Source organism: Stegodyphus dumicola, chromosome 11 (genome assembly GCF_044657685.1).
Source record: "Stegodyphus dumicola isolate Sdum_Otavi_A_Nest chromosome 11, ASM4465768v1".
Classification (NCBI taxonomy): Eukaryota; Metazoa; Arthropoda; class Arachnida; order Araneae; family Eresidae; genus Stegodyphus; species Stegodyphus dumicola.
In genome coordinates, this window is record NC_140778.1 from 53,190,507 (window position 1) to 53,217,150 (window position 26,644).

The 26,644-nt window shown below is 31.4% G+C and overlaps 1 protein-coding gene across 2 annotated transcripts; it reads right to left on the minus strand.

Moving 5' to 3' along the window:
- Positions 1-788: 788 nt before the first annotated feature.
- On the minus strand, positions 789-26,549 carry LOC118204115 (uncharacterized). 2 transcript variants are annotated; one of them, XM_085826688.1, is made up of 3 exons: positions 7,368-26,549; positions 6,278-6,414; positions 789-2,786 (listed from the first exon to the last, which is right to left on the minus strand). In XM_085826688.1, exon 1 carries the CDS (start codon positions 25,375-25,377, stop codon positions 24,238-24,240), a length of 1,140 nt encoding a protein of 379 aa, XP_085682814.1. In that variant the 5' UTR covers positions 25,378-26,549; the 3' UTR covers positions 789-2,786; positions 6,278-6,414; positions 7,368-24,237. The 2 variants fall into 2 exon arrangements, with proteins under 2 accessions (XP_085682814.1, XP_085682813.1); XM_085826687.1 differs by lacking the exon at positions 6,278-6,414.
- Between the last annotated feature and the right edge of the window lie 95 nt (positions 26,550-26,644).

The window sequence follows — 26,644 nt, forward strand, 5'->3', positions numbered from 1 at the left end:
TGTGTTTGCTTAAAACTGATGAGGAATATGGCGTAACTTTAGCGACGGCATCTTTGTGCATATGTTTATGTGCTTTTAAATATCTCATCACATAGAAAGATGCACTGCAAGACTTGCATTATGTTTAAATATCCATCTCAGTAATAAAAGCAAAAAGAAAGAAAGTTAAGTGCAAGCTCTTTGATTTAAACAAACCGCTAACAATTGACGAGATACACAGTTGCAGTTGGAGGAGAACTAGAAATACAGCCAAAAACGTTTCAGGACTGTCATGTGGTATAGTCAATGACAGTAAAGATAAGCATATTACGTTGTCTATCTTGAGATGCCTGTTGCAGCATGGCTCTAGAAATTCTGGATGAATTGGTCACAGGGCTTCGAAAATAGGTTTTCGTGTCATAACAAATGTTGCATTTATCTTGCATAACGCATCCTGCAGAGTATAAATACGAGTCTGAGAACAAGAGAGTTTGCTTGTGAATCAGCTGCCAGACTTTGCCGTTAGCTGAATTACAAGTTAGTGTTTATCCTGAGAGAGTGATTTAGGAAACTTTAGAATTTATTTCGTGAGCTAAAAGTGAATTGCTAAACATCCCTATTCTCCTTGATTTATTTTCAGCCATTTTTGTTCTGTGTGTAATAGTATTGTGCCTATTTTCCTAATAAATTGTTCATACGATCCTGCTTATCTGGATTCATTATTTAAAGAAATATCAACAATTCTATCACCTAACTGGACAATGATTACGTATATGATAAATGCGTAATTCACATTTACAGTAGAATAGTTATTATAAAACATGACTTTATAAATAGATTTAATATATGCATAGATTAAGTATTGGATAAATGCACAGCTTAGATATACAGTAGAACAGTTATAACAATTTTATTAAATTTATAATAAGATATATAATTAAATTAAAATAAGACATCCAGATTAGTTACATAAAAATCAAATAATTTGTTATAAATACACAAATTTTAAAAATACTTAAATAGCATAATTTTCTTAAACATTATTTAGTGACTTTTCTTTTAAACTTTTGGCATTCAATTCACTGCAATACAAATGATCATAGCTGGGATCTGAATTAACAATTAATTGATTTAATAAAATAGGTTTGGTATTATTTTTTTCTGCTGTTGAAGGATTTCTAAACTGTACTTTTTTACACACTTTTTGTTTTTTAACTGAATAAAATCTATTTTGGGGAAGAATTTTTTTATTTGTTGGTTCTTTTGAAATTGAAGCATGTGTTTTATCTAACAAAGGAACTTCTAATAAATGTTCAATTGCATTTAAATGCTTTTTTATTTGTGTAGCAAAATTAATGTCCATATTTTCAATACAGTTTAATTTTTCAGAAACTGAAAATAAAGACTGAATAAGTTCACTAATGCATGTTTTACTCACTGTTAAAGATTCATAATTATTCCTAGTAGGTATTCTGTTTAGTGGGCCTATATAAGGTTCTGTCTTTTTTTCAGACATGATTACAAAATGTATATGTTTACACATATTATTTAGAATAGAATAATCATGGCATGTACATTTATAAGCTTTTAAACAGCATAAACAAAGTCTGCAAGTTATGAGGCATAAATCATTACAAACATGATCTCTGATAATTTTATACGAATTTTCTCCCAGTTCTGATAAAACTTCCCATACATCATCTTTTTTTATACAGTTAGCATTTAAAAGTTCAGCAGCTTTATGACGTTGAAATGTTTTTATTGTCTTCTTCGTTTTTTTTCCTTACTGATATTTTATGTAAGTGTCAAACTTTTGATCACTGACAAGATTAATTAACTCGATGATACATTTGACAACCCGTTTGGTTTCCTTTCCATCTAAATAAATATATTTTAATTTCCGATGAAATGTTTCCACATAGATATTGGTGTTGATTTTAGCCCCTTTTCTGAAACAGTGTGCCCACATTTTGGCTCTTTCAAAATAGTATGTCATAAAATATTTATGGAATTCGTGTCTTCATCTTCACATAGTTACTCAGAAAATGTTTCTAACATTTTCTTGAACATTTCTTCATCTAATTCATACATTAAAGTTTTTAAAATTTTGTACACTGCTTGTCTTTTATGTTTTGGCACAGAATTCAAATGACCTTTCCATGCTCTGTCCACATGCCAAGCACATAATAATTTTTGGCAAGAACCAAATGTATGCTCCCATGCATTATAGAACATGGGAGCATCATCGCTCATAAAAACCTTTGGCTTGATATCACTGATCTTTTTGATGCAGTTAAAAAAGTTTACCAATATTTTTTCTGATACTGTTGATGATATTAAGAAAGACTCTGGTATGCCCTCTTCATACTTATCAACGACAAGCAATGTTACAAGTTCAAATCCATAAGCAGAAATTCCATGTGTAGAAGCAATACAAATTCTATTATTACCAAATTCTATCAACATTTTTTTTTTTTTTCCCTTTTCTTTCTTTCTTTTTTTTTTTTTTTTTTTGAAATTCTGTCATTATTGCTAACATGAAATCATTTTCATTTACATTTGTATATTTTTCTCCTTGACGTTTATACATCAGAACTGGGTTGAATTCCATTTGCGACATCGTATTAACCCAGGACCAAACACTTGTCTCATCATCTGTTAAAATTAATCCTTTAGAATTAATGTTCAGACAAAAATCCCTCTTAATGTTATGCAAATCTTTTCTCATTATTAACTGTTTTGTTTCAATATCATCTCTCGAGAATCTTGCAAAATTCTTTTCTCTTCCACCCCCTGCAATAATTTACCTGAAATAATTTTAAAAGATAATTAGGAGATAAAAATTATATATACTATATGCAAAATAAAGTTTTTCATTTATATGAACTTGAAAAGAAAATTTTATATTATTTTATACCTACTAAATATGAATTTCATGCAAACAATGGTATGATATTAGAATATCAGCTTGCAATGAAATTTTTTGTTTAATGAACACGAATACAATCATTGCCCTAATCAATTCTTTCAACGATATACAAAATAGTAATTATTTTGAAATTTAAAATATAAGCATTTCCTATTAAATAAAAATATTCTAAGAATATAAAAGAAAAGTCTGTTCAAATTTTCAAAAATATTATTATTTGAATGTAAAAAAGATACGTCTTTGTTACAAGATACGTTTTCCTTCCTTCCATCGCCCAACAGCCCAGAGTGGGCCCTGGCCTTCTCAAGAAGCATGTTTCAGGCTAATCTTCTCCCTGCTAAAATTTTACAGTTTCTTTCTGATTTTAAGGCCAGTAGCTCATTTTCTAGGTAGTCTAACCAGCTTAGATTTGGTCTGCTTTTTTTCCGTGTGCCTATTGGTCTGGCATTGAAGACTTTTTTGTTGCACGGTCTTCAAACATTCTGATAACTTGGCCTGCCCATTTTATTCTTTGGTATTTAATGAAATTAATGATGTCAGGTTCATTAAATGAGCAATATAGCTCCAAATTTGATCTTTATACCACACACCATCTTTTTGTATTCCTCCAAAAATACTTCTTAAAACCTTCTTTTAAAAAATGCCAACATGTCCTCATTTGTGTGCATCATAGTCCAAGTTCCTTCCACATGCATATATCAAAATTGGTTTTATAAAGCTCTTATACAGTAAAACCTTTGCATTTTTTTTAAAATTACATTTGATTGCATATGCTTTTATATTCCATTGAAGCATCTACTGGCTGCAGTGATTCTCTTCTGAATTTTTATAGAAATATTATTCGTGTTGTTAAATGCAGAGCCTAAATGTGAAAAACTACCAACAGTTTCATTATTACATTAATTCAACATTCAAAATTAACACAATAATATTTCCTGTACTTTCCTGATAGTAATTTCAAAGGCAAAACATTAAATAGGCTCCTACTTTTATCTGAATTTATGAAACTAGCAGTTACAAATATTGGTACTTTTTCATTATGCATCTGCCACACATTTGGCAGCACTACTGTAATAATAATTGTGCATGTGTGTTTAATTATTCTTGTTTACACATTCATGCAAAGTCCCCAGATGGTGCTGTCACTGGGTCTTGACAAGTGTTTGGCTTCTCTTTCACAGGGGCCAAAAAGCATGGCAGGTGCGTAACAGAAAGTACCCAAATATTTTCCCCATGTTCACAGGTTACGTGGCCAGAGCGGACAGTGGCTAGAGTGGACACGTGAGGGTAGCTGGGTGGGCAGAGTGGACATTCTTACACCTATTGTGCTGTTTCCCTAATCAGTCACATGTCATCTATTGTGTAGTTTTGAGCTTTGCACCTGCTGTACAGATAAGCCGATAATTTTAAGAGAAAATGTTTTTCTTATTTTCTCAGTAGATGTTTGATCCTTATGAAGTGTGTATGTCATTTTATAGCGTCAAAAAAATCTGTGACGGAACCGATAGCCATTTCAACAAAATTATTCTCTACAAAAGAAGAAAAAGAATGTTTAGTTGTAGATGATTACCCACACCGTTTTCACCGAAAATATAAATTAGGAAAGAGTTGGGTATGAGTAAAAGAAAAGACATGCCGCTGTAAAGGAAACGTAAAGTCAAATTTTCAATTTGAAGTACTGAAGAACACTGAACATTCCTGTGTGCCCAACATTGCAGAGATTGACATTAAAAGGAAGTTAGAAACTTGCAGAAAAATAGTCCGAGAAGAAACATCAGTTCCCATTCCCCGATATTTCAAGAACTTTCAGAATTATATCAGAAAGGTTATGATTTCATTACTAAAATACCAACATAATCCAGTACCAAGACTGTTTTATGTAAGGAGAGGAGAAAGGCTTTGGGAGCTACCCAAAATCCCCAAAATGCCAACGACATTCGGTTTGCAAACAATACACTTATGCTTTTTAACAGAGTAACCTTTCTTCGTTTAGACTTTCAAAATGACCAAGATAACAGAATTTTAGTATTTGGAGGAGAAGAATCTCGATACATTTTGGAAAATGGAAAGACTGTTTTCTTAGATGAAACATTTAAAAGTTGTCCGAAACAGTTTGCTTAAATATATACTATACACGTTGACTTAAGAAGTACAGCAACTGAGACCAACATTTATCCAGCGCTTTTTGCATTTCTGCCTTATAAGACACAAGCAACGTACGTTGCAATGTTTCAGGAAGTGAAATGTTGGTGCCCTAAGTAGAGGCCGGACATTATAAAATTTGATTTTGAAGCCGCAGCCATCAATAGCTGTATGTTAGAATTTCCCAGTTTGACTATATCCAGTTGTAACTTTCATTTTAATCAATGTTTGTGGCGTAAGATACAAGAAATGGGTGTAATAAAGGAATATAAAGAGAACGAAGATATAAGACATGTCTGTAGAATGATTTCTGCCTTAGCTTACTTGCCAATAGAACATGTAGATGATACTTGGAGCATTGTATGGGAAAAAGCTTTTAGCATTTACAAACTTACCACATTCATTGATTCTTTTGTCGAGCAGTGGATGGAAAATCCAAATATGCCCATTAAAATATGGAATGTACATGGACAGCATCATAGGACAAATAATTCTATTGAAAGGTGGAATTCCAAATTAAACACAATCACTTTCATAAACCAGCCTATTATTGTGCACTTATTAGTTAAAATACTAAAAGAAGAAACACAAAAAGTGTCTTTTAATTTGAAAGCCAGAGAATTAAGCGACCCTGAAATAACAAGGAAAAAAGCATATGTAAAATTAGATAAAAGAATTAAAAACATCTTAAAAGAATTCGAAACATCAAACAATTTAGAAAAATGTCTAAAATCTTTAAGTTTTGTAACTAGGTTGGACTAAATGGTAAATTATATTTATGCCTTTATAATAAAGGATAGTCAGTATTTATTTACTAGTATCTGTTTTGTATATTTTACTTCTAATATTTATTTTTACTTACTTTAATGCAGCTAATTAATTTTATGGTAACTGCACCTGTTCTAATATTTGACTCTAAAATACAGTTTTCCACAAAATCCCTGAAATTTGTTCATACCCTTCATTATACTGTTACTTACTATTAATTTTTAAATATTTACCTAAAAGTTTTTATTTTTATTACATTTCACTATGTTTAAAATGCATTCGCACTATAATATCATAACAATTTAAATACATATAAATAACTAAATATGATTGGCAAAAATGTATTTATCCTTGTAATTCGATAATCGAATGCAAAAACAGAAAACGTCGGTAAAAGAGATTTGCCACTTAAAATACTGTTTTAAATTATATTTGTGATTTTTAAAAGTATTTATTTACTTATTTATCTGCACCCTTTATCTGTTCTAAGATGGGGAAAAGATGTGCAGCTCTAACCACGATGAGTTTCGAAGTGTTCGCTCTGATCACGAAATCGTATGTCTCCGCTCTGACAACGTCCGCTGTAGCCACACCACCTGTTCACAAATGTGACAATAGATTACTGGCAAAAACTGTAAACTGACTATTAGCTCATTAGTATAATATAGTTACTGAAAAATGTAAATATCATGATAGATGTATCTTATATACTAAAAACTAATGGAATAAAAAATGTATCTTTAAATTTACAAATATGCCTATACAGTAGATTAGTAAGAAATATGATACTTAATTTAACAATAAGAAAAACAATTGTTACAAATCTCAGGTTACTTAAATATAGATAATTAATCACTTTTATATAAATATTTAATATGCTGTTCATAAATACAAGACAAAACAATTTACCATAATTTTAAATCAGGCAAAATATTAATCTTAGTTTCATCTAGATTTTGAATCAAACTTCAGCAGTTTCAAGATCCCTCTTCTTCAAGAGAATTATCCAAATTTATTTTAAAAGCAGTTGACAGAGAAACACAAACATTGCACCATTCAGATAAAACAGTAATGAAATATAACAAATTAAGATATTAGAATTATAAATGTGTTAGTTCCTTCATAACACATTTAGAATTATAATATCTTGGTTTTACATGCTTCATTATTATTTTCCACAGCAGACAGTGTTATGTTCATTTTTACTTTGGTCTACCCACTCCTTCCATTTTGCAAAAGTTTTGTACTCCTGAAGAGATACCTGTGTCTGATTGTCCTCAAAGCTGATAATTTTATTTAAAATCTATGCAAATTAAGTCTCTTGTTAAGCCTAATTTTAAATTTCACACTCGCGTGTTTCTCTCCCAATCTGAATTTTCCATGAATGATTTTCATTATCAACTTCATTAATATTAAAATTCATTCATGTTTGGAATTTTGAACCACCTGTATATTAATGACAGCTGAAAAGGCTCCAACTGCATAAGTAATTATAGTTTTATTTAAGAAAAATCAATACAATCAAAATACGGTCTAACACATAACTTACCTGCTATACTTTGCTTTTTTTTGTTTGGGAATAGGGAGATGACAAAGGGAATTTTCATGCTTGTAATGTTCTTTAAAATATACAGCTTCAAAACGATTGCCAAAATCTTTTAGTATGCAGTAGCTGTGCAAGAGAAACCTGTTTTAGAAGTCCCTTGTGCTTTTAGCTGTCTTTCAGCTTTGCCTTTTGCTTTGTATGTCCCACTTCTATTACAGCAAAACAGTGTCCTGGTCTAATTTTTATGTTTCTGCCCAGATGAATCTATCACAAAATGAGTCTTTGTTTTTCTTTCTTCATCTGATAGCCATGAATAAAAGTCTAATAAATAAATAAATGTATAAATTTGCATAATAAGGGCATCTGATTAGTAAATAAAAATATGCAGATTGCAGCCACACAGAAAAATGATCTTAATTGTTAAAACTATAGTATTCTGAAATTATATGTTTCAAAGTAATTAATTTATGTTAATTTTTTCGAATAAATGCATATTTGTGTGCTGAAACAGCTTAAATTAATAATACCATATATATGGTGTTTCTTCAAATAAATGTATTGCTGAAATAGCTTTAATGAAGAACACCGTATAAGCTATTTAATTTTAATGTAAAGAGATTAAAGGCTATATACAGAAGTCACGCAATATATTTTGCTTATTTATAATTGAACTAGGAAAACAAAATAATAAAAAGTTCATTGCATACCTTGCTTTTTTTGAAACTCCAGGTTTATACATTTGGTCATATTGCTGTAATTATGGCAAGTCTCTAAGTGAGATCTTAAATCTCCTGTGGTAGGAAATAGTTCCCGGCATTCTTCTTCTTCACATTTAATATTACTTTGCCTTATATTATGGATACGTATCCTATGTTTAGCTAAAGAATTTTTTGTACAAAATTGCTTCGTACAATACGTACACGAAAATGGTGCAACTTTATTATTTAAATTCGCGTATTCTTTGTGCATGCGCTTATCATGCGCTTTCAAATATATTTTCGCATAAAAAGATGAACTGCAAGATTTACATTTAAACATATCCATTTTGATAATAAAAAAAGCAAGATCCTTGATTTAAACAAACAGCTAACAATTGGTGAGAATCACAATTGCAGTTGTCGAAAAACCAGAAATAACGCCTAAAACGTTTCGGGAGTGTCACGTGGTATACAGCCAATGACAGTGAAGATAAGCATTTTCCTCTTCTGGTCTTGAGACGCCTGTCTAATTAACACGTGAACTAAATTGACGCCAATTATTGAGCTTGCGGGAAAATTTACGGGAAACAAAATAACGCCAAATGCTCGCCAAGCTTTGTTGCCAACGAGGTTATTGTTCGAGCTTCTCGATTTTGGCATATCCAGTCATGACGTAAAACACACTTCCGGGTTCTGATTTGCGGAATTCTGTAAAACTCGTATTCTAAGAAGTACAAAAAATGTAAACAAGATTTTGTCCCCCCACCCCAAATCAGTCATTTAAACTATTCCAACTGTTCAGGAAAACGATAAACATTGCGAACATAAAAATCTGCCTTTTTTTATATATACTTTAATAAAAGGAAATGCATTCCTTCTTTTTATAAGAAAAGGAACCCATTTTCCTTTCTAAACTTTTGAAAGTCGCCAAGGCTTAAAAAATGATAAACTACGCCAAGGTAGTAACCTGCCTTTAAAAAAAAAAAAAATTCACTACAACACTTAGGCAGTTTGTGTAAATAGAATGCGTTCTTTCGATTGAGTTCAAATGAAGGATCCGACAACTCAATGCGCATGCGTGGTTAATGTTGATGCGAATAACTCAAGCGACTAATCGCAGCGCTGGTGTGCTGTGCAGCAGAAGGTTACATAAAAGTGACATAATATAATTATGTAAGTAGGGTGTAATGGAAATAATCCATAAAAAACACAAAAAAGCAAAAAATAAGTTAACAGAGCATAGTTGTATACAATGAGAATACAAGCAAAAGAGCAAGCGGGGAGTTACATGATCCAGGGGTATTGCCAGAGGACGGTTAATATTTGTGAGATGATTGGGATCATAGTTGGCAATTTTAATAGCAGGATTGTTGATAGATGGCGTCTTTTGATAGATCAATATTCACTATTTTTATCTTTTTCTTCTCCAATTCCACTTCTTCATACAATCTCACCAGTGGGCCAGTTTTCAGGGTCTTCCCACCATCTAGGTCAAAGCATTTGCTTCACAAAACATCCACGAGATAACAAGTCGGCAACATTCACTTTCCCTGGGACAAGTCTCCATGAATGACCTCGCGTCAACTCTCGAATCTCTTTAACCCTCTTTTCGACGAAAACGGACCAATTTCCTTGCTCTGTTATCCACCAAAGGGCAGTGGTGGAATCAGAGGGTAACTTTTAAGTCCGGCAAACTGAGAGCCTTGATAATAGAATTTGCAAGTCTAGAACCTATACAACAGGGTATTAATTCTAAGCGAGGAATCATTAAAGGTTTCAAAGGCGATACTTTAGACTTTCCCTGAATGAGATTTATTTTTACCTCAGAATTAAATACTGATTGAACAAAGACGTACGCTGCATACGCCCCCTTGCAAGCATCCACAAATACATGTAATTGTGACGTGTCATTAATAAACAAGTATCGAGGCAAAGTAACATTTCAAAACATTAAGTTCTCTAAACCAGTTCAAAAATGTATTTACATCATTTGGAGACAATTCCTCATCCCTTGCAATTTTCACATTCCACAATTTTTGCAACAGCAATTTCTGAAGTAATGTAGTTGGCGTTAATAAACCAATAGGATCAAAAATTGTCTACACAATTGCCAAAATTGTCCTCTGTGTGATTTTCGTATCTAAGGACAATGTATCTATATCTGTGCAATACCTCAGTGTATCATTATCCAAATTCCAAAACGGAAGTATCCCCTGAATGACTGTCAACATTTGTACCAGCCACATTGCTTTCAAAACAGTGCAGGTTAATACATCCATTTGTCATGATTAATTTGGTATGTTCAGTAAAAGTAAACTGTTCATCAATACTAAAAACACTAGATATTCAATTATCCACATGAAATGAGGATTTCAATTTTTGAGCAACTTTTACTATACTGACGTGGACAGTTTTCTAATAGATGCGTTCAACAAGTAGGGGCTCGAAGAAACTCCAAACACAACTCTGCAGCAATGCCTATAAAATTAATTGTCCTTCATTGTGAGGGGAAAAAATCTGAGAAAATCTCTATGTTTAGATGCAACAGATAACATTAAGAAAGCCTTTTCAGTATCGGCATTAATACCTATCAGACACATCCTAAAACGATCTATAATATTGGGTATTAATTCAATAAGATTCATTCCTTTACACAAATATTCATTGAAAGAGAGTTTCTCTCTCTCAGAGGCAGAGGCGTCAGAAACAGGACGAGTTTTTGTGGTTTCACTTACTAATTTGATTATAGGCCTATGTGGCAAATGATGACATTCATTATTCAGTTCGTTTTCTGGTACACATTCAATAATATTCAACCTTTCCCATTCCTTGAACACATTTTGATAATCATTGAAAAATTTACTACATTTGAGTTCATAGATCATCTTAATATATCTAAATATTAATATATTTATTGACATTTTTTTAATTAAACTGTTCAAATTATCTCTGATTTGAATTTCACTTTTAAATTGTCACACCAAAAACAGTCTTCTGAAATTTAGTCACACTTTTACTCAATCAAATCTGACAGCGTAGTTCATAGATGCATCATAAAAACTGTGTCAAATATCAGTCACTAAGGATGTATGGATTAGGTTTTTCATGCCATCCGTTTTATTTATTTCATGTTTATGACTGCATAAGAAGACTTACGTGAAACAAATATCGTGTCACAAGCAGTGACACTGAGATGTACAGCACTAATTAGCACTGTAATTATTAAAGAAAGTAGCCTAGCTTTTAAAAAGCTTCTTTGCATGTAATGCAAACTTAATTACTTTATCATTAAAAATAACCTGCACAGCCAGCTCATTTATCAGGATTTGAGCTGAGATTGAACTACCAGTATTCTGCTGTCTTAACCACTCGTAGGACAAATCTAAAGAAAATTCCTGTAATATCTTGTAATCAAACGTTAACTATGTGTTGTATGGCAGGATTACTTTCTCAAATACCAAGGTAGGGAATACTTAAGCTATTCTTTTTTTTAAGTGTTTGGTCATGGTATTATTCATTACATGTACTTTCCGTAATTCATATGGAATTCTAATATTTCTATTATGAGTGCCCTTTTTTTTTTTTTTTTTAATTTTTTTTTTTTAAATTTTTAAGCTTTTTGCTTGTTGATATTCTCAAAACTGTATCTGATAATTAGCATAATAGGTATAAATGCAATAGACGCATATAATAGACCAGGGGTGGCCGAACTTTATGTCAGTGAGAGCCACAACAGCATATTTACATCATTCTAAAATAGGTGAAATAGGTTTCAGACAGCAAGAAAGGTCCGATTCCAAACAATACTTCAGTGACAGTCTTAGTTCAATAAGAGTCATGCCCCTGTAATAAATTAATGAATGCATAACTTTTAATACATCCATTTTACATAAACAGTTTTTCAGTGTTCTTTTTTTCAATTTACTTGCAAACAGCTTAAAGCATTTTATGTTGAAACAACAGCCTGTCTTTTTCATAATATATTTCACAATACCAATATTCTTCAAGAGTACTGAGATTCTCTTCAGTAGGATTGTTAATAAAACTAGAAAATTGTACATTTTATTACTTTTGAAGAGTCATTTGCACTTGGATTCATTACACAAGTAGGGGTTTGCTAATTTTGATGACTTTGGAGATCCATAAAACTATTGCCATTTTAGAGAATCAATAATATTTTTTATTTCAATTTAATCATCTAATTGTGTGTCCCACCTGAAATCTTCTCAAAGGTTATTGTTGGAAAAGGAATTAATAATATACTATCTGGTTAAAGTTTTGAGCCCTAAATATTGTTTTTCTCATAATTTCAGATAACAATAACTAATAATAAAAATTAAAATGTTACTAAATTAATTATTTAAAATGCATATTTTGGCAGTGCATGAAGTCAAAATATTTTAGGGCTTCGAACCTCATAGTCCTGTGCCATCGAAAACTTCCTTTATTATACGAAAATATTTCTATCTATTTATTGTTAAAAGTCCATAAAAAATAATAATAAATAAGTGAAGAATAATTTAAATTGGCAAATGTGAACAACGACAGTGATAATTCAACAAAATGAAAGTAAGAGGAATCGTTGAAACCTACAAACAAGCAATTAGGTTGAATCCGATGGGTTAACAAGCTTGAACTATTATCGCCAAAGTTGGCGATGTTTACATATACCGAGTTCTTTGCAGAAGTGCTCCCATTGATTGAAATCTTATTTAAGTTGTGAAACAAATTTTCATGGATAATCACAGAACTATAATTAAATTTTGAGTTAAGAGAAGAACAACCAAGTTTAATGCAATGCACTCACAAGCTGAAGCATGCATATGCAGGTTTCGTACACATTTCTGCACACGGAAGTTAAGTACTTTTAAGGACTTTTAAGGACCATTAATGACCTATGAGCAAATGGGAACTCAATAAATTCAATAAAAACATTATCTATGCCTGAATTTCACTTTTGTAATACCATCCTAAAAATAAAATAGATACCTAAGTAGTATGCATTACAGTCAAATACCGAAAATCCGCTGACCTGAAAACTGCCAACTCCTGAAATCCACGTTGCTTCTCAGAATATAAACATTCAGTTTATAGGTTCCGGAAACCACAACATTGAGTATGGAATATTGAAGAAAAAATACTTACCGAATAAATGACGTCATAATTACGGAATAATAATGAGTCAAAATGGAAATACCAAATTATTGATATAAAAAAGTTTAAAAAAATAAGATAAAATAAATAAGATAAGTTTTTTCCCCTCTAATCTGCATCCAGGTAAAAAAGCAGACTATTGACTCAACTCTTTGTTCAAGTTCACAATTCACATTGTTATATTTTCTAAGCTTTGTTATTTCATTTCACGAGATTCTTTAGTGCTGCCTTTTTTTTATCCGGATATTTTGTGGATAAATTAGGAATATTTTTAATTTCAGTCCTTTTTAATACAATGACAGATAAGAAACACACTCGTGATTTTACTGCTTGCAACGTTGAAAAACATAAACACATTGCATTGACGGTAACGCAAAAAGTGCAAGTTCTGCAAAAGATGGAAGCAGGTGCTACTCTTCAATTTATAGCAGAATGGTATGGAATTGCTATACGATTGTGTACGATATATACCCAAGCTTTGCGGATTTTTGGAATTCTACTGCATTACTAAACATGAATTAATTAGCATAATCATTAATAAGTTTGAGAATAAAATAAACTTTATGCAATTTATCAAGTAACATTAAATATTTTACACTTACAATACTTGGACTTATTTGAAAGAAGATAAGTGACATTTATGTTTTACTAACAGATAGCTTTATGTTATTTTTTTTAACGTCTCATTTTGTCACATATTTGGTCAGTCTAGAGGTTTAGTAAATAGCAGGTAGATTTTATGTCAAATGGCACAGGTTAAAATGAGAAGTAAGATCATAATCATCATGATTCATAACAAAAGAATGTTGCCACTGCTGCTGCTTGTCTAGAGAGAGACCTGCTGATTAGAACAAACCTGAAAGGCCTGATGGTTGGCAAGTGTTGAAAGTTAGTCGGGCTCTGTTTGAAGCAGTTAATGTCGTAGCTTCGTGTAGAGTTCCAGGGGTTGTAACCCAGTTAATACGCTTTAAGGTTGCAATAAGCCATTAAAGCACCAGAAGTGATACGTTGTTTTGTATTATTTGAAGTCTCGTTAGATGCAAAGAATAAGTTTTACTTGAATTTTACATTTTGGTGTTTTATCTTGTGACCACAGTGTGTATTAATGAAAGGCAATGTAGAGATAATTTTTAAGGGTAAGCAATTAGTTATAAATAATTAAATTAAGTAGTTAGATAACCTTAGACTTTATGTATTTACATGGCCATTATTAAATTTTATTTTTTAACAATATTTGTTAAAAAAAATTCTATTAAAACGAAAATGTAATAAAATTTCACAGTTTAAAATCCATGTAATTTATGACATTGATTCTTAAATGATATTAGGATAATTACACATTAAAAACTAAAAAATTAACATTAAAAACAAACATAAATGTTTGTAGCAACAAAACATTTACGTTTCGTAACAGCAACACTCAACAAAATATTTATCATTCATTTTAATTTGAAGCCTTCCCAGACATTTTGCCTAAATTATACAAATTTCCTTCTGTTCCAGAAATTATCCCTACCAATTTTGTAACAGCCAGAAATATTTTTGAAAAAAAAAAAGGCGGGGGAAAGGTGTAAAATTAATTTTATAGAGAAAACTGATGCATAATCTGAGAATTTTTAATATTCTGAGATAATTACATGGGAAAAATTTTAAAAAAGACATTTTTAATTAATTATGTAGCTAATTTTTCTTTTGCTAAGAGCTGTTTCGTAAATTGTGCTTGATAGCATTATACCTTGTTATTTTTTAATATTCCAAATATTGTTGCCAAAACGAAGCTTTATAATAGGACAGTGAAAAATAAAAATGCTTTATTTTAATGTTATTTTTTAAATATAATTTCAACGTATTGCCATTATTTTAATGACATTTATCAATAATACGATCTTTTAAATAAAATCGTTGGAAAATTCTCAAATCTTGGAATTAAAAATTTTCTATAGAAACTGATCTTAAAATTGCCAAATTTAGAACCGTTTAATAAAACAATTCACATCCCCAAAGCGAAAAGTTATTTAAGAGCTCTTTATTAGAAAAAATTAATTATGAAATATTTATGTTTCACTCTTGCTTAGAAACTCGAGTATCCCATCATTTATATTATAAACAGAAACAAAATATAACCCATTCAAAAGATAACCATATATGTCAGTGAATCGCCAAAAATATTCCTCCAGAATGCTAATTCACACTCAAAATGGCAGTCGTAAAGACAGACAGAAAAGTCAGATGATTAAAATTAAGGACCTTCTGTTGATTTTGGACAAAAGTGAGGACTAATATTCCTCCAGAATGCTAATTCACACTCAAAATGGCAGTCGTAAAGACAGACAGAAAAGTCAGATGATTAAAATTAAGGACCTTCTGTTGATTTTGGACAAAAGTGAGGACTAAGGAGGAAAAATTGTTTCCAAAAACTCTAAGGACTTTTAAGAACCGTATGAACCCTGATATGGTGATAAATAATTAAACATTCTTCAGAACTTCGGAACAAGAAGAATTTGAAATTAGTAACATGAACGTCAGCATATTCCAGAAAAACCAGATGTCAAAGCTGAATACTTAATAATAGACAATATGCAAAGGCATATAAGTGCAAACGTATCGAAAACATTTGCATAGAACCATGAGCAAGAGAAAAGTTAGTTATATATTAACGCAATGAGCTCAGAACAATTTTTTAATTTTTTACTGTCGAAAAGCTAAATTTAGGTATCGGCTGCAAAATATTAAATACAGTCAAAAGTCGTTAATCCAGACTCGTCGGGACTTCGGCGATTCCAGATTATAGATCATCAGTTTAAATCTCGTAAGATGGCATGCAGAAATTCTAAAATTAAAAATATGAAACTGTAATTATGAAATAAAGAACAATTATGATCTAAAAAAGGGTATCAAAATTTACAAAAAAAAAAAAAAAAAGCTAATATTTATTTGTTTATTTTATTAAACATTTCTCTCAATGTAAGTTGTTTAAGTTGCTTCATTTTATGTGATAATACTTTCTCTTTAATTCTATAAAAAGACATAATTTCTTGTTCAGTTACAAAGTTCCACTGTTCAAGTCTCGTTAATTGCTGTGCTGAGAGTACCGACTAACTTGTCAATCGAAATTTTTTCGTTTTCACTAACCTCTCTGTCACATTCCTCATGTCTTTATCCATTTTTTGCAGCAATTCCACTTTTTGTTTGTTGGACATCGAAACATACTTTCGTTTTGTAGATCCTTTGGAAGTTCCAGCATCGGAAATTCTATTTGATCGAATCTATTTGATATATAATCGAAAGTTCAAGTTTACTTTTATAAAATTGCTCTTACAGTCTGCAAAAAATAATAAGTGGGATCCAATTCGAAGATTAAGGAACAATGCAATCATTAACATTAACTGAAATAGATAATTAGATAATTTTAGCTTACACTGTCCGTTATACATTAAACGCGCAGGCGAAAACGTATTCTGCACTTGCGTACACGCATATGCACAGTAGTCAAGGTCTTACGCGCACGCGTAAAACACCTGTGCGCATGTGCCAATGCGGCGCATGCGCAGAAAGTTTTTATCTTTGACGTACGGATTATGGGTGTCCGAATTAACGACTTTTGACTGTATTGGGCTTTTACTTTAAAAAAAATTCCCAAACTAGCAGCATTTATTGCAAGTTGGTAAACATTACCAAGATATGAAAAGAAAACATACTTGAATATACAAATATGAATTATTAAATAAGGGTTAAGCGATGGATTAAAAAAATAAAATACATTCTTCTTCAAAACTTTATTATTATGTTGCACATTTCTCCTCCTCAAGTACACAGCTATCAGTTTTTGCCTTAAAAATATAGAATTGGATAGAGCACTCAGCTATCGAGAAAATGTATTTCCTCATTTTTTTTTTAGAACATTTTCAGCAAAGTCCTGTGTTCTTGCAGAAATTTGCAGTATTGCTCACAAATTCTGCAATGCCATATCTTACAACTAGGTTTAAAGCAAAAAATATCACATTTTGTTTATAAAAGCTATTGGGCATTGGAATACAAAAAAAAAAAAAAAAAAAAAGGTTAATCTTTGGATTATGGTAGCTTGGCGATTTGTTGGCAAAAATTTGGCAACCAACCCTGCTAGTTTTTGTTTGGACGCCATTTTGTTTTCACGAAGTAAAGGCATGTGTTTTTTTTTCCCTCAACATTTCCAACAATCTGCTAGCCGAATTATGCTTATGCTAGAACCTTTATAGAACAAAAGTGCTTAATCATGACAAAGATTAGGTGCGAAATTGGGACAAAGTATAGAATCGTCCACTGCTTGCCGCGTTTTTACAAATTGCACATACATGGTATCATCCATGTAGACGTTGACCTATTTTCACTTAAAAAAACATCCCAGAATTGCACAAAAATGGCATTGCGCACACTCTCTTGACTATATCCATGTACACTGCGAAAGTCCTAACTAGTAACCTTTATCGCTTTACCAAAATGTCGCCAAACTACCTCTTACCATATTCCAAAGATTAGCCCATAAAAAGTATGCACACAAAATGGCAGAAGTGCTTATTGAATGATTATTATAAGCATGTTTCCTGGAAGAATGGTTTTGCACATTGTTTCCAGTTTTTCATATACTGAAAATATGGCAACTTGTATTAATTTGGTTGCATTAACATGTAAGTACCACAAAAAAATTCATTTCCTCAGGAAATTTAAATTTCGTTAAAAGACACTACAAGTTGCATAGTGGCATCAAGAACATAGTCTCCATTAATCTTTTAAACACACGATTCTGAACACATAAGCTTTCAAAAATCTAAATTCTAAGCATTCTTAACATTAAAAAGGGAGTTCCCAAAGCTAATGAAGAGAGAAATACATAAATCATACAGTAGTAAAGCTACCACAAAAAAATATATTTCACATTTTGTACTTTTTACAAAAATGGGAAGCACTTCCGTAAAGGATCCGTTAAATGTAAACATCGCCAAAAATCACGATAAAAGGTCAAAGTTGGTAACCCAGCGAATTGGTTTGTCGGAGGTAGCAAACCGGTTCGCTCTTCGAGAATATTTTTCGTCTGTTCGGGACTCCGTTTTTTTTTGGGGGGGGTGAATATAGCACAGCTTTTTAGAATAGTATGGCTGTGTTTCTCCGTAATTTTTAAACACGCGGCTCCTAAAATATTATGATTAACGTGGGCCACAATATTATACGTTTTAAATAATTAAGTTTTTATTTTAATCACTGTTATTTTTACTTAAAATAATAAGAATTAAATCAGTTTTTATGCTTAAAAATTTGATATATTTTTAATGCATTTTTAAAAATTACTTTTCAGAGGATGCTAGGTGTTTATATACAATAGATTATTAAAACGAAAAAAAATATTAGTCAAAAGTCGTTAATCCGGACTCGTCGGGACTTCGGCGATTCCAGATTATCGATTTTTCCGGATTACAGATCATCAGTTTAAATCTCGTAAGATGGCATGCAGAAATTTTAAAATTAAAAATATAAAACCGTAATTTATGAAATAAAGAACAATTATGATCTAAAGGGTATCAAAAAAGCTTAATATTTATTTGTTTACTTTATTAAACATTTCTTTCAATGTAAGTTGTTTAAGTTGCTTCGTTTTATGTGATAATACTTTCTCTTTAATTTTATACACAGACATAATTTCTTGTTCAGTTACAAAGTTCCGCTGTTCAAGTCCCGTAATTGCTGTGCCGAGAACTACCTTGTCAATCGAAATTTTTTCATTTTCACTAACCTCTCTGTCACCTTCTTCATGTCTTTATCCATTTTTTGCAGCAATTCCACTTTTTGTTTGATGGACATCGAAACATACTTTCGTTTTGTAGATCCTTTGGGAGCTCCAGCATCGGAAATTCTACTTGACATAATCGAAAGTTTAAGTTTACTTTTATAAAATTGTTCTTACAGTCTGCAAAAAATAATAATCCAATTCAAAGATTAAGGAACAACGCAATCATCAACATTAACTGAAAAAGATAATTAGATAATTTTAACTTATACTGTCCGTTATACATTAAACACGCACACGAAAACGTATTCTGCGCTTGTGCACATGCATATGCGCAGTCGTAAAGGTCTTACGCGCACGCGTAAACGCCTTTGCGCATGTGTCAACGCGGCAGTTTTTAGCTTTGAGGTCCGGATTACAGATCACTCCGGATTATGGGTGTCCGAATTAACGACTTTTGACTGTATTGGTTCTCTGAGATGACGAAATACTTGTATGTATTTCCAGGGTCATCAAAGTTAGTAAACCAATGCTTTGAGTAATTAATCAAAGTTTGAAGGAATCTTGAAAGATAACAAGATGTATGATGTTTATTCTAGTTTTATTTACAATGCTACTTTAAAGGATTTTAATATTATTGAAGATACTTGGCATTGTCAAATTTATTATGAAAAAGACAGTTATTTCAAAATAAAATATATTTTAAGCTATCAGCAAGTAAATTCAAAAAACAACTTTGAAAAAGTGTAAAATGAATGTTTTAAATGTATTATTTAGTAATGAATCTGTTAATCTATTAAATGTACAGTAGCACTAATTATTAAACATAATTTTGAGAATATCGACAAGCAAAGCACTTAATGAAAAAGACCCTTTTTACTAAAAATATTAGTATTCTGTATGAATGACAGAGAATATAATGAATACCACGGCCAAATACTTATATATAAAAAAAAAAAAAGTATTTTCTACCTCGAAACTTGCAAAAGTAATCCTGCTATGCAATACATAGTTAATTTCTGATTACATGATATTGCAAGCATTTTCTTCAGATTTTTTCTACAACTGATATTGAATACTGGTAGTTTGATCTGGTTTCATATCATGGTTAAAGGGCTGGCTGCATGGTTGATTTTTCTAGTTTTACTCATATGTAATGCAAATACAAGCCAGTTTTCCTTAGAAAGTTTTTCAAAACAGCATCTTTATTCAGGTCCATAGCCGATATTCTTTGCCATATTCGAATAACCTAAACTTTCCTTCAGATTCTACATTAACAGTATGTATCTGTTGTAAGCAGAACAATGATCTATCCGCCTCTATCAGTGTAGCAGGAGTGTATTTCAACATGTCAGAATCATGGGATTCATAATGGAATCGACCATGTTTTAATCTTGAAAACTTTATAAATTTTCCTGATTTTTTTAAGTCATGGGTTTCACTAACAAGATATTCATACTTTTGTTCAAGTTCACAAGCAGTAAAGCACTACAATTGCTGAATACTGGTAGTTTGACCCAAGTTTGAATCTTCAGTATTCAGTATCTTGAGCCATCACACTGTCATGCCCTCTAAAGTTATTACTGCTTGGCATAATAACAATCTCACTTCACCATGTTAGCTACTTTGTCAAAACTAATATATCAGCTGCAGTCTCTCCAAAGACTCTCACTATAACAGAGATTTAAAAATATCTTTCTTAGAATAAAAATAGGTTTGTCAACGTCTGGCAACAATTCATGAACTTTTCACGCAAAGCATTTACGACTCATTTCAGATAGAACATTTTGAGAAGCGTTTCATCTGCCTTTTTCATACGTATGGCTGCATCATTCAGAAGAAAATGATGTTGTCATGTTTAATTTCATCAAGGGTTTTCCCTCATCTGTTATAAGCAGAAATAATTTCAACAATATCCTGGAACTGGAATTATCACATGGTACATATTAACTTGTCAACAGCATTGGTTATTTCATAAATAGAAATGAGAATATTGCTTTTTCCATTCTCACTTTGGATATTCTAAATTGCACTAATGTATATAGCATTGAATTAGGTCCATTTTAAGATAAATTTGCAGAACATCATTTCATATAAGTTTCCAAACATCTTTTCAGAGGTTTCGGAGGTTTCTTACAAGATTCCGATAATGAAGATGTAATATTTTGTTATTTAACAAAAAAATATATATTTATTATTGAAGTGGCAACTCCATATTTGTATGATGTAACCATTGCTCAGCAACGTAAGAAATTGTTTAAAATGAGAATTCTGAAGTCTTACCAGCTAGTAGTTGTATGAAAATTTTGCCACTAAAGAATTTTATTCAAATTATCTATTTCCCTAAACTAAAAATAAAATTTATGTTTTATTAAGAAGATCATCTGTTATTTTGTCAATTACTGCAAAATACTTTACAATATATTTAGTGATTATCAGTCTGAATCAGAAATAGAGTGCGACTCTACAGAAGACATTCCTTGTGATTAAACTGATTATTTTGTAGGAAAAGATAAAACAACAAAATGGAAGAAAGAACACTTTCAAATTCAAAGATTCCCATAATACCATTAAAAAATTGCCTCGCAATATACATATATCTAAAGATGTGGCTTCACCCATCGATGCATGGAAGCTAATATTGATGACACAATTATTGAAATGATTGCGAGATGCTCTAATATTTATGTAAAAAAATATTTGGGGAAATTTTAAAAGAGACGCAAAACCTATGGAGAAAGAAGAGTTTCTTGCTTTTTTAGGAATCATACATAGGTGGATTGCACAAATCCTCCCTCGTAAATGCTAGAGAATTATGGGCGACTAATGGAACAAGATTGGATATTTTTCATAAAACAAGTGAACTATATATTTTCTTTTCATTCTTTGTGCCTTACGATTCGATAAAGTCGGAACACGGGATGACAGAAGAAAGAGTGATAAATTAGCTCCAATAAGAGATTTGTTTGAAAATTTTGTCGAGAATTGTCAGAAATTATATCATGTAGAGGAATACGACTTTGGACGAAAAGCTAGAAGCTTTTCGAGGACGATGCTCCTTTTGACAGTATATGCCTAAGAAACCTGCAAGATATGGTATAAAAATATTTACTGTAGTTGATTTTAGATCCTTCTATACTTTGAACATGGGAACAATTTGCAAGGATAGGATTATCCCACCTGAATTTGTGTCGAATAAGAATAGAGAACAGCATTCAACTCTCTTGGGGTTTCAAAAGGATATAATGCTACTTTCTAATATGGTTGAAAAGAACAAATGTGTTAACCTTTTGTCAACTATGCACAATGATGACCATATTGATGAAAGCACAGGAGATTTGAAGAAGTAATTACATTTTATAACATGACAAAAGGAGCAGTTGATATAGTCGACAAGATGGGCACACACTGTGACCAGAATATCAAACTGATAGGCATAATTTTTTCGCTATTAAATATTGCCGGCATAAAATCAAGGATCTTGCTTTCATCTGCTAAAACTCCACCAGAGAAGTTCAGGAATAGGAGGCACATCTGATTTGGACTTTGCACGTTTAAATCCTCATTTGAAATCATAACAGAAACAATAGGAATATAATGGAAGATTCTCTTGAAGATACGCAAACAAAGAAAAGAAAATTATGTTACCGGAGATGTTATATGTGCTCAAGAAAAAAAGACAGAAAATCAAAAACTGTACGTGTGAAGTGTAAAACAAAATATGTCAAGAACACTGTGAAATAGAAGCTTCATGTATAAACTACAAAATATCTAATTTTTCTTGAGCCTAATTGATTTGAAAATTAATTATATAACTCATTATTCATGTAATAATTTTGCATAATTTGGATTATAATTGCATTCAAAAATATAAAAACACAAATTTCTCATAGAAATCTATGATTCCTAGTCATCTGAAGAAAATGTAAATACTTTTATATGTTATTAATTTTAAATTAACATTATTTTTAAGCTATTTTATACAATATTAATTTTAAAATTAACATTATTTTTAAGTTATTTTATATAATAAATGTTGCAATTAATACAGAATGCATTATTTTACTGAATTGTAATATGTTTCATTTGTATGTCATTTAATTGCGACGCGCGTTCTCGTGTTAAATAATACATCCTGCGTCCTTCCGGGTTAACTATACACCGCTAAATGTCATTATCAACCTATTCATTTTACTTCTATAGGCTAAATCTCTTATAAATTGACTTGTACACAGCTAAAACCATGGCTTCGATACGATAAATATCTTGCAACTTAACTATACCAAAGAATGTCTCTAACAATACATATTCTTTGACTATACACCGCTAAAATCATGGCCGATTAGCCGTTGGTGAGCTTGGCGAATAAATACGCATCGGCGCCAATGGATCCTTTGCGGAAGAAAACCTCAAAAATGTAATGCAAATTGGATTATTGTGCAAAATGTGACTGAAATTTCCATTCAAATGAAAATATTCAACGTTTCAAGCTTTCAAACAATTCACATGACATTACATGCATGAGATTGATGTAATATCCATAAAATTTCCCGATTCAGAACAGCATAATTAGTCTCTAACTTTCTGCTGTTTGAATATACTGTTTTAAACCTTTTATTACTAATTAAATACTAAGGACCAGAAACTGTTGCTTTAAATCAGCAATACTTTAAAATTACTTGGGACTTATCTCACAAACATGAGGTTTTTCTCATGTGGAAACAAATAAATGATTTATTAAAAACTGAAATGAAATGATAAGGCAAACATACCTCATACAAAGACATTCCTTTATAGCATAGACAAGTGATTACTGCACAGGTAAGTAAAGGTTCTTAATAATCAAACTTTTCCACAAAACACACTAACCTTCTTTAACCTGTAGACATGCGTCTTTCAAATTCGTATCATGGAAGTGATTTGTTATGTATGTAACTATTGGACTTTCTCTCTGGTGTTACTAAGTATATACTTTCCTAATTTAGATTTTTGAGTAAATGACTTATTACGTACCTCACAAAGATGAAATTTCTGTTGAGAGTGAAAAACTATATGTTTGTCGAACTGAGCTTTTCCAGCAAATGACTTTTTACGCACTTTACACACACAAGGTTTCTTTCCCCTGTGTATAGGCACATGGCCTTTTAAAAGACTATTTTACAGTAAATGACTTATTACATATCTCACACACATGAGGTTTCTCTCCTGTGTGAATATGGATGTTTAAACAACTTTTTGGAAAAAATGATTTGTTACATATACATCACACACATAAGGGAGGTTCCTCTCCTGTATGAATAAGTATATGGGCTTTTAACTGAGTTTTTTGAGAAAATGACTTATTACATACATCACACACATGAGGTTTTCTCGTGTGTGAATAAGCAATATGGTTCTTTAAAGTCCATTTTCTAACAAAAGATTTGTTACATACATCACAAACATGAGGTTCCTTTCCTGTATGAATAAGTATATGGGCTTTTAACTGAGTTTTTTGAGAAAATGACTTATTACATACATCACACACATGAGGTTTTCTCGTGTGTGAATAAGCAATATGGTTCTTTAAATTCCATTTTTTAACAAAAGATTTGTTACATACATCACAAACATAAGGTTTCACTCCTGTGTGAATATGCATATGGCTTTTTAAATCACATTTTTGTGCAAATAACTTATGACATATCTCACAAACATGAGATTTTTCTCCTGTGTGAAAACGCCTATGTAGATTGAAATAACTTTTTACAGTAAATGATTTGTTACACAACTCACAAGTATAAGGTTTCTCTCCTGTGTGAATACGCATATGGTCTTTCAAATTATTTGTTTGAGTAAATGACTTATTGCATAGCTCACACATATAAGGTTTCTCTCCTGTGTGAATAAGTATATGTCTGTTTAAATGAGCTTTCCGAGTAAATGACTTGTTACATATGTCACACACATGATTTTTCTCTCCTATGTGAATAAGCAGATGGCATTTTAAATTAGTTTTTTCAGTAAATGACTTGTTACATATCTCACAGATAGGAGGTTTCTCCTCTGTGTGAATACGTATATGTCTGTTTAACTGTTGTTTCCGAGTAAATGATGCACTACATATGTCACAAGCATGAGGTTTCTCTCCTGTGTGAATAAGCATATGGTAGTTTAAACTAATCTTTTGAACAAATGATTTGTTACATATCGTACACATATGAGATTTGCCTTCTGAGTGATTAAGCATATGTCTATCAAAAGTCAATTTTGCAGCAAATGACTTATTGCATAACTTACATGCATAACGTTTCTCTCCTGTGTGAACACGTATATGACTGTTTAAGGAAGTTTTCTGAATGAATGACATGTTACATACTTCACATATGTAAAGTTTCTTTCCTGCTGGAGTAAACATATTCATGCTTAAAGTGTTTTTTTTTTTTTTTCATATAAAGTCTACTACACTTGGGCCTTTTTCTCCTATATGTATAAGCAGATGTTTGTCTAAAGAATCATATTTCCTAAATGACTTGCTACATACATCACACACCAGGTTTCTTTTCTGTGTGAATAAGTATACGGTTGTTTAAGGAACTCTTTAGTGTAAATGACTTGTTACACACAACATACACAAGGATTCTCTTGTGTGAATAAAAACATGGATATTAAAACTACAGCTTTCAGCAAATGATTCATTATATACCTCATATTATGATTACATCACATTTTGCATTAAAAAGCAAATGTTGCTTTTATTCAGGACCTGACTAAACAACGTTTAGCTGAAGTTTTTCTGTTGTGTAATTTGTGCACTTTTAAGAAGTTTCTTTCTCAACATGACATTTTCCAAGATACGTTGAACTATTAATATATTGGAAAAAACTGAGAAGGTCCAAGTGGAATTATAATCAAGAATTTATCACTTACTGATGGCTTTCGAAGATGCTGCAATTTCAGGATCAAACCTGGAATGTCGAATTTAAGCAAAATAGCTGGTGCACACAGTCTGATATAAAACACTAATACATGTTGCACAGAAGACACATTTAGTGCGATATACATTTGGCATGATTTTTAGGAAGACATTTCATGAAAACTATGTTTGTTATATTTTGCATTAACATTACTTCTCATCCTAGAATTCATGAAGCTCAGTTTGTTCATCGATTGCTTCAAATTACACATAAAAGAGATTAAACAATTTTAAAACTAGCAGGAACAATATTACCAGGAAATATTCACAGCGTACAATAGAAGTAATAGGAGCCGTTATAATATTTTCCGCGCCGTAGAATGATCTACCACTTATTTCTTCGCTAAGTTATTTGCCATCAGCTTTGGGTCTCAGGACCATTTCAAGCGGCGGGTTGTTTACGAATTTATCCAAAAGACTTTTTATAAACCTCAGATACAAAATACAGCATTATCTTCTTCTTGTAGTAAGAACTGAATGTAACAGAGTAAAAATTGCTTTATGTTCTCAAACAGCGTTAAAAATGAAACTGCAACTTGATGAAAAAAAAGTCAATGACAAATTGTATTCTTCGTTGGATGCTCTCTTCCATGGAGAGACAGAGACAGGGGAGCGACTAAATTTCAACTCGGCAGGAAAATTTGATTGGTCAACGGTACACGTCATATGTGACGCCAAAAGCGGGTGTTTTAGATTTACCCCACAGGATTACCTG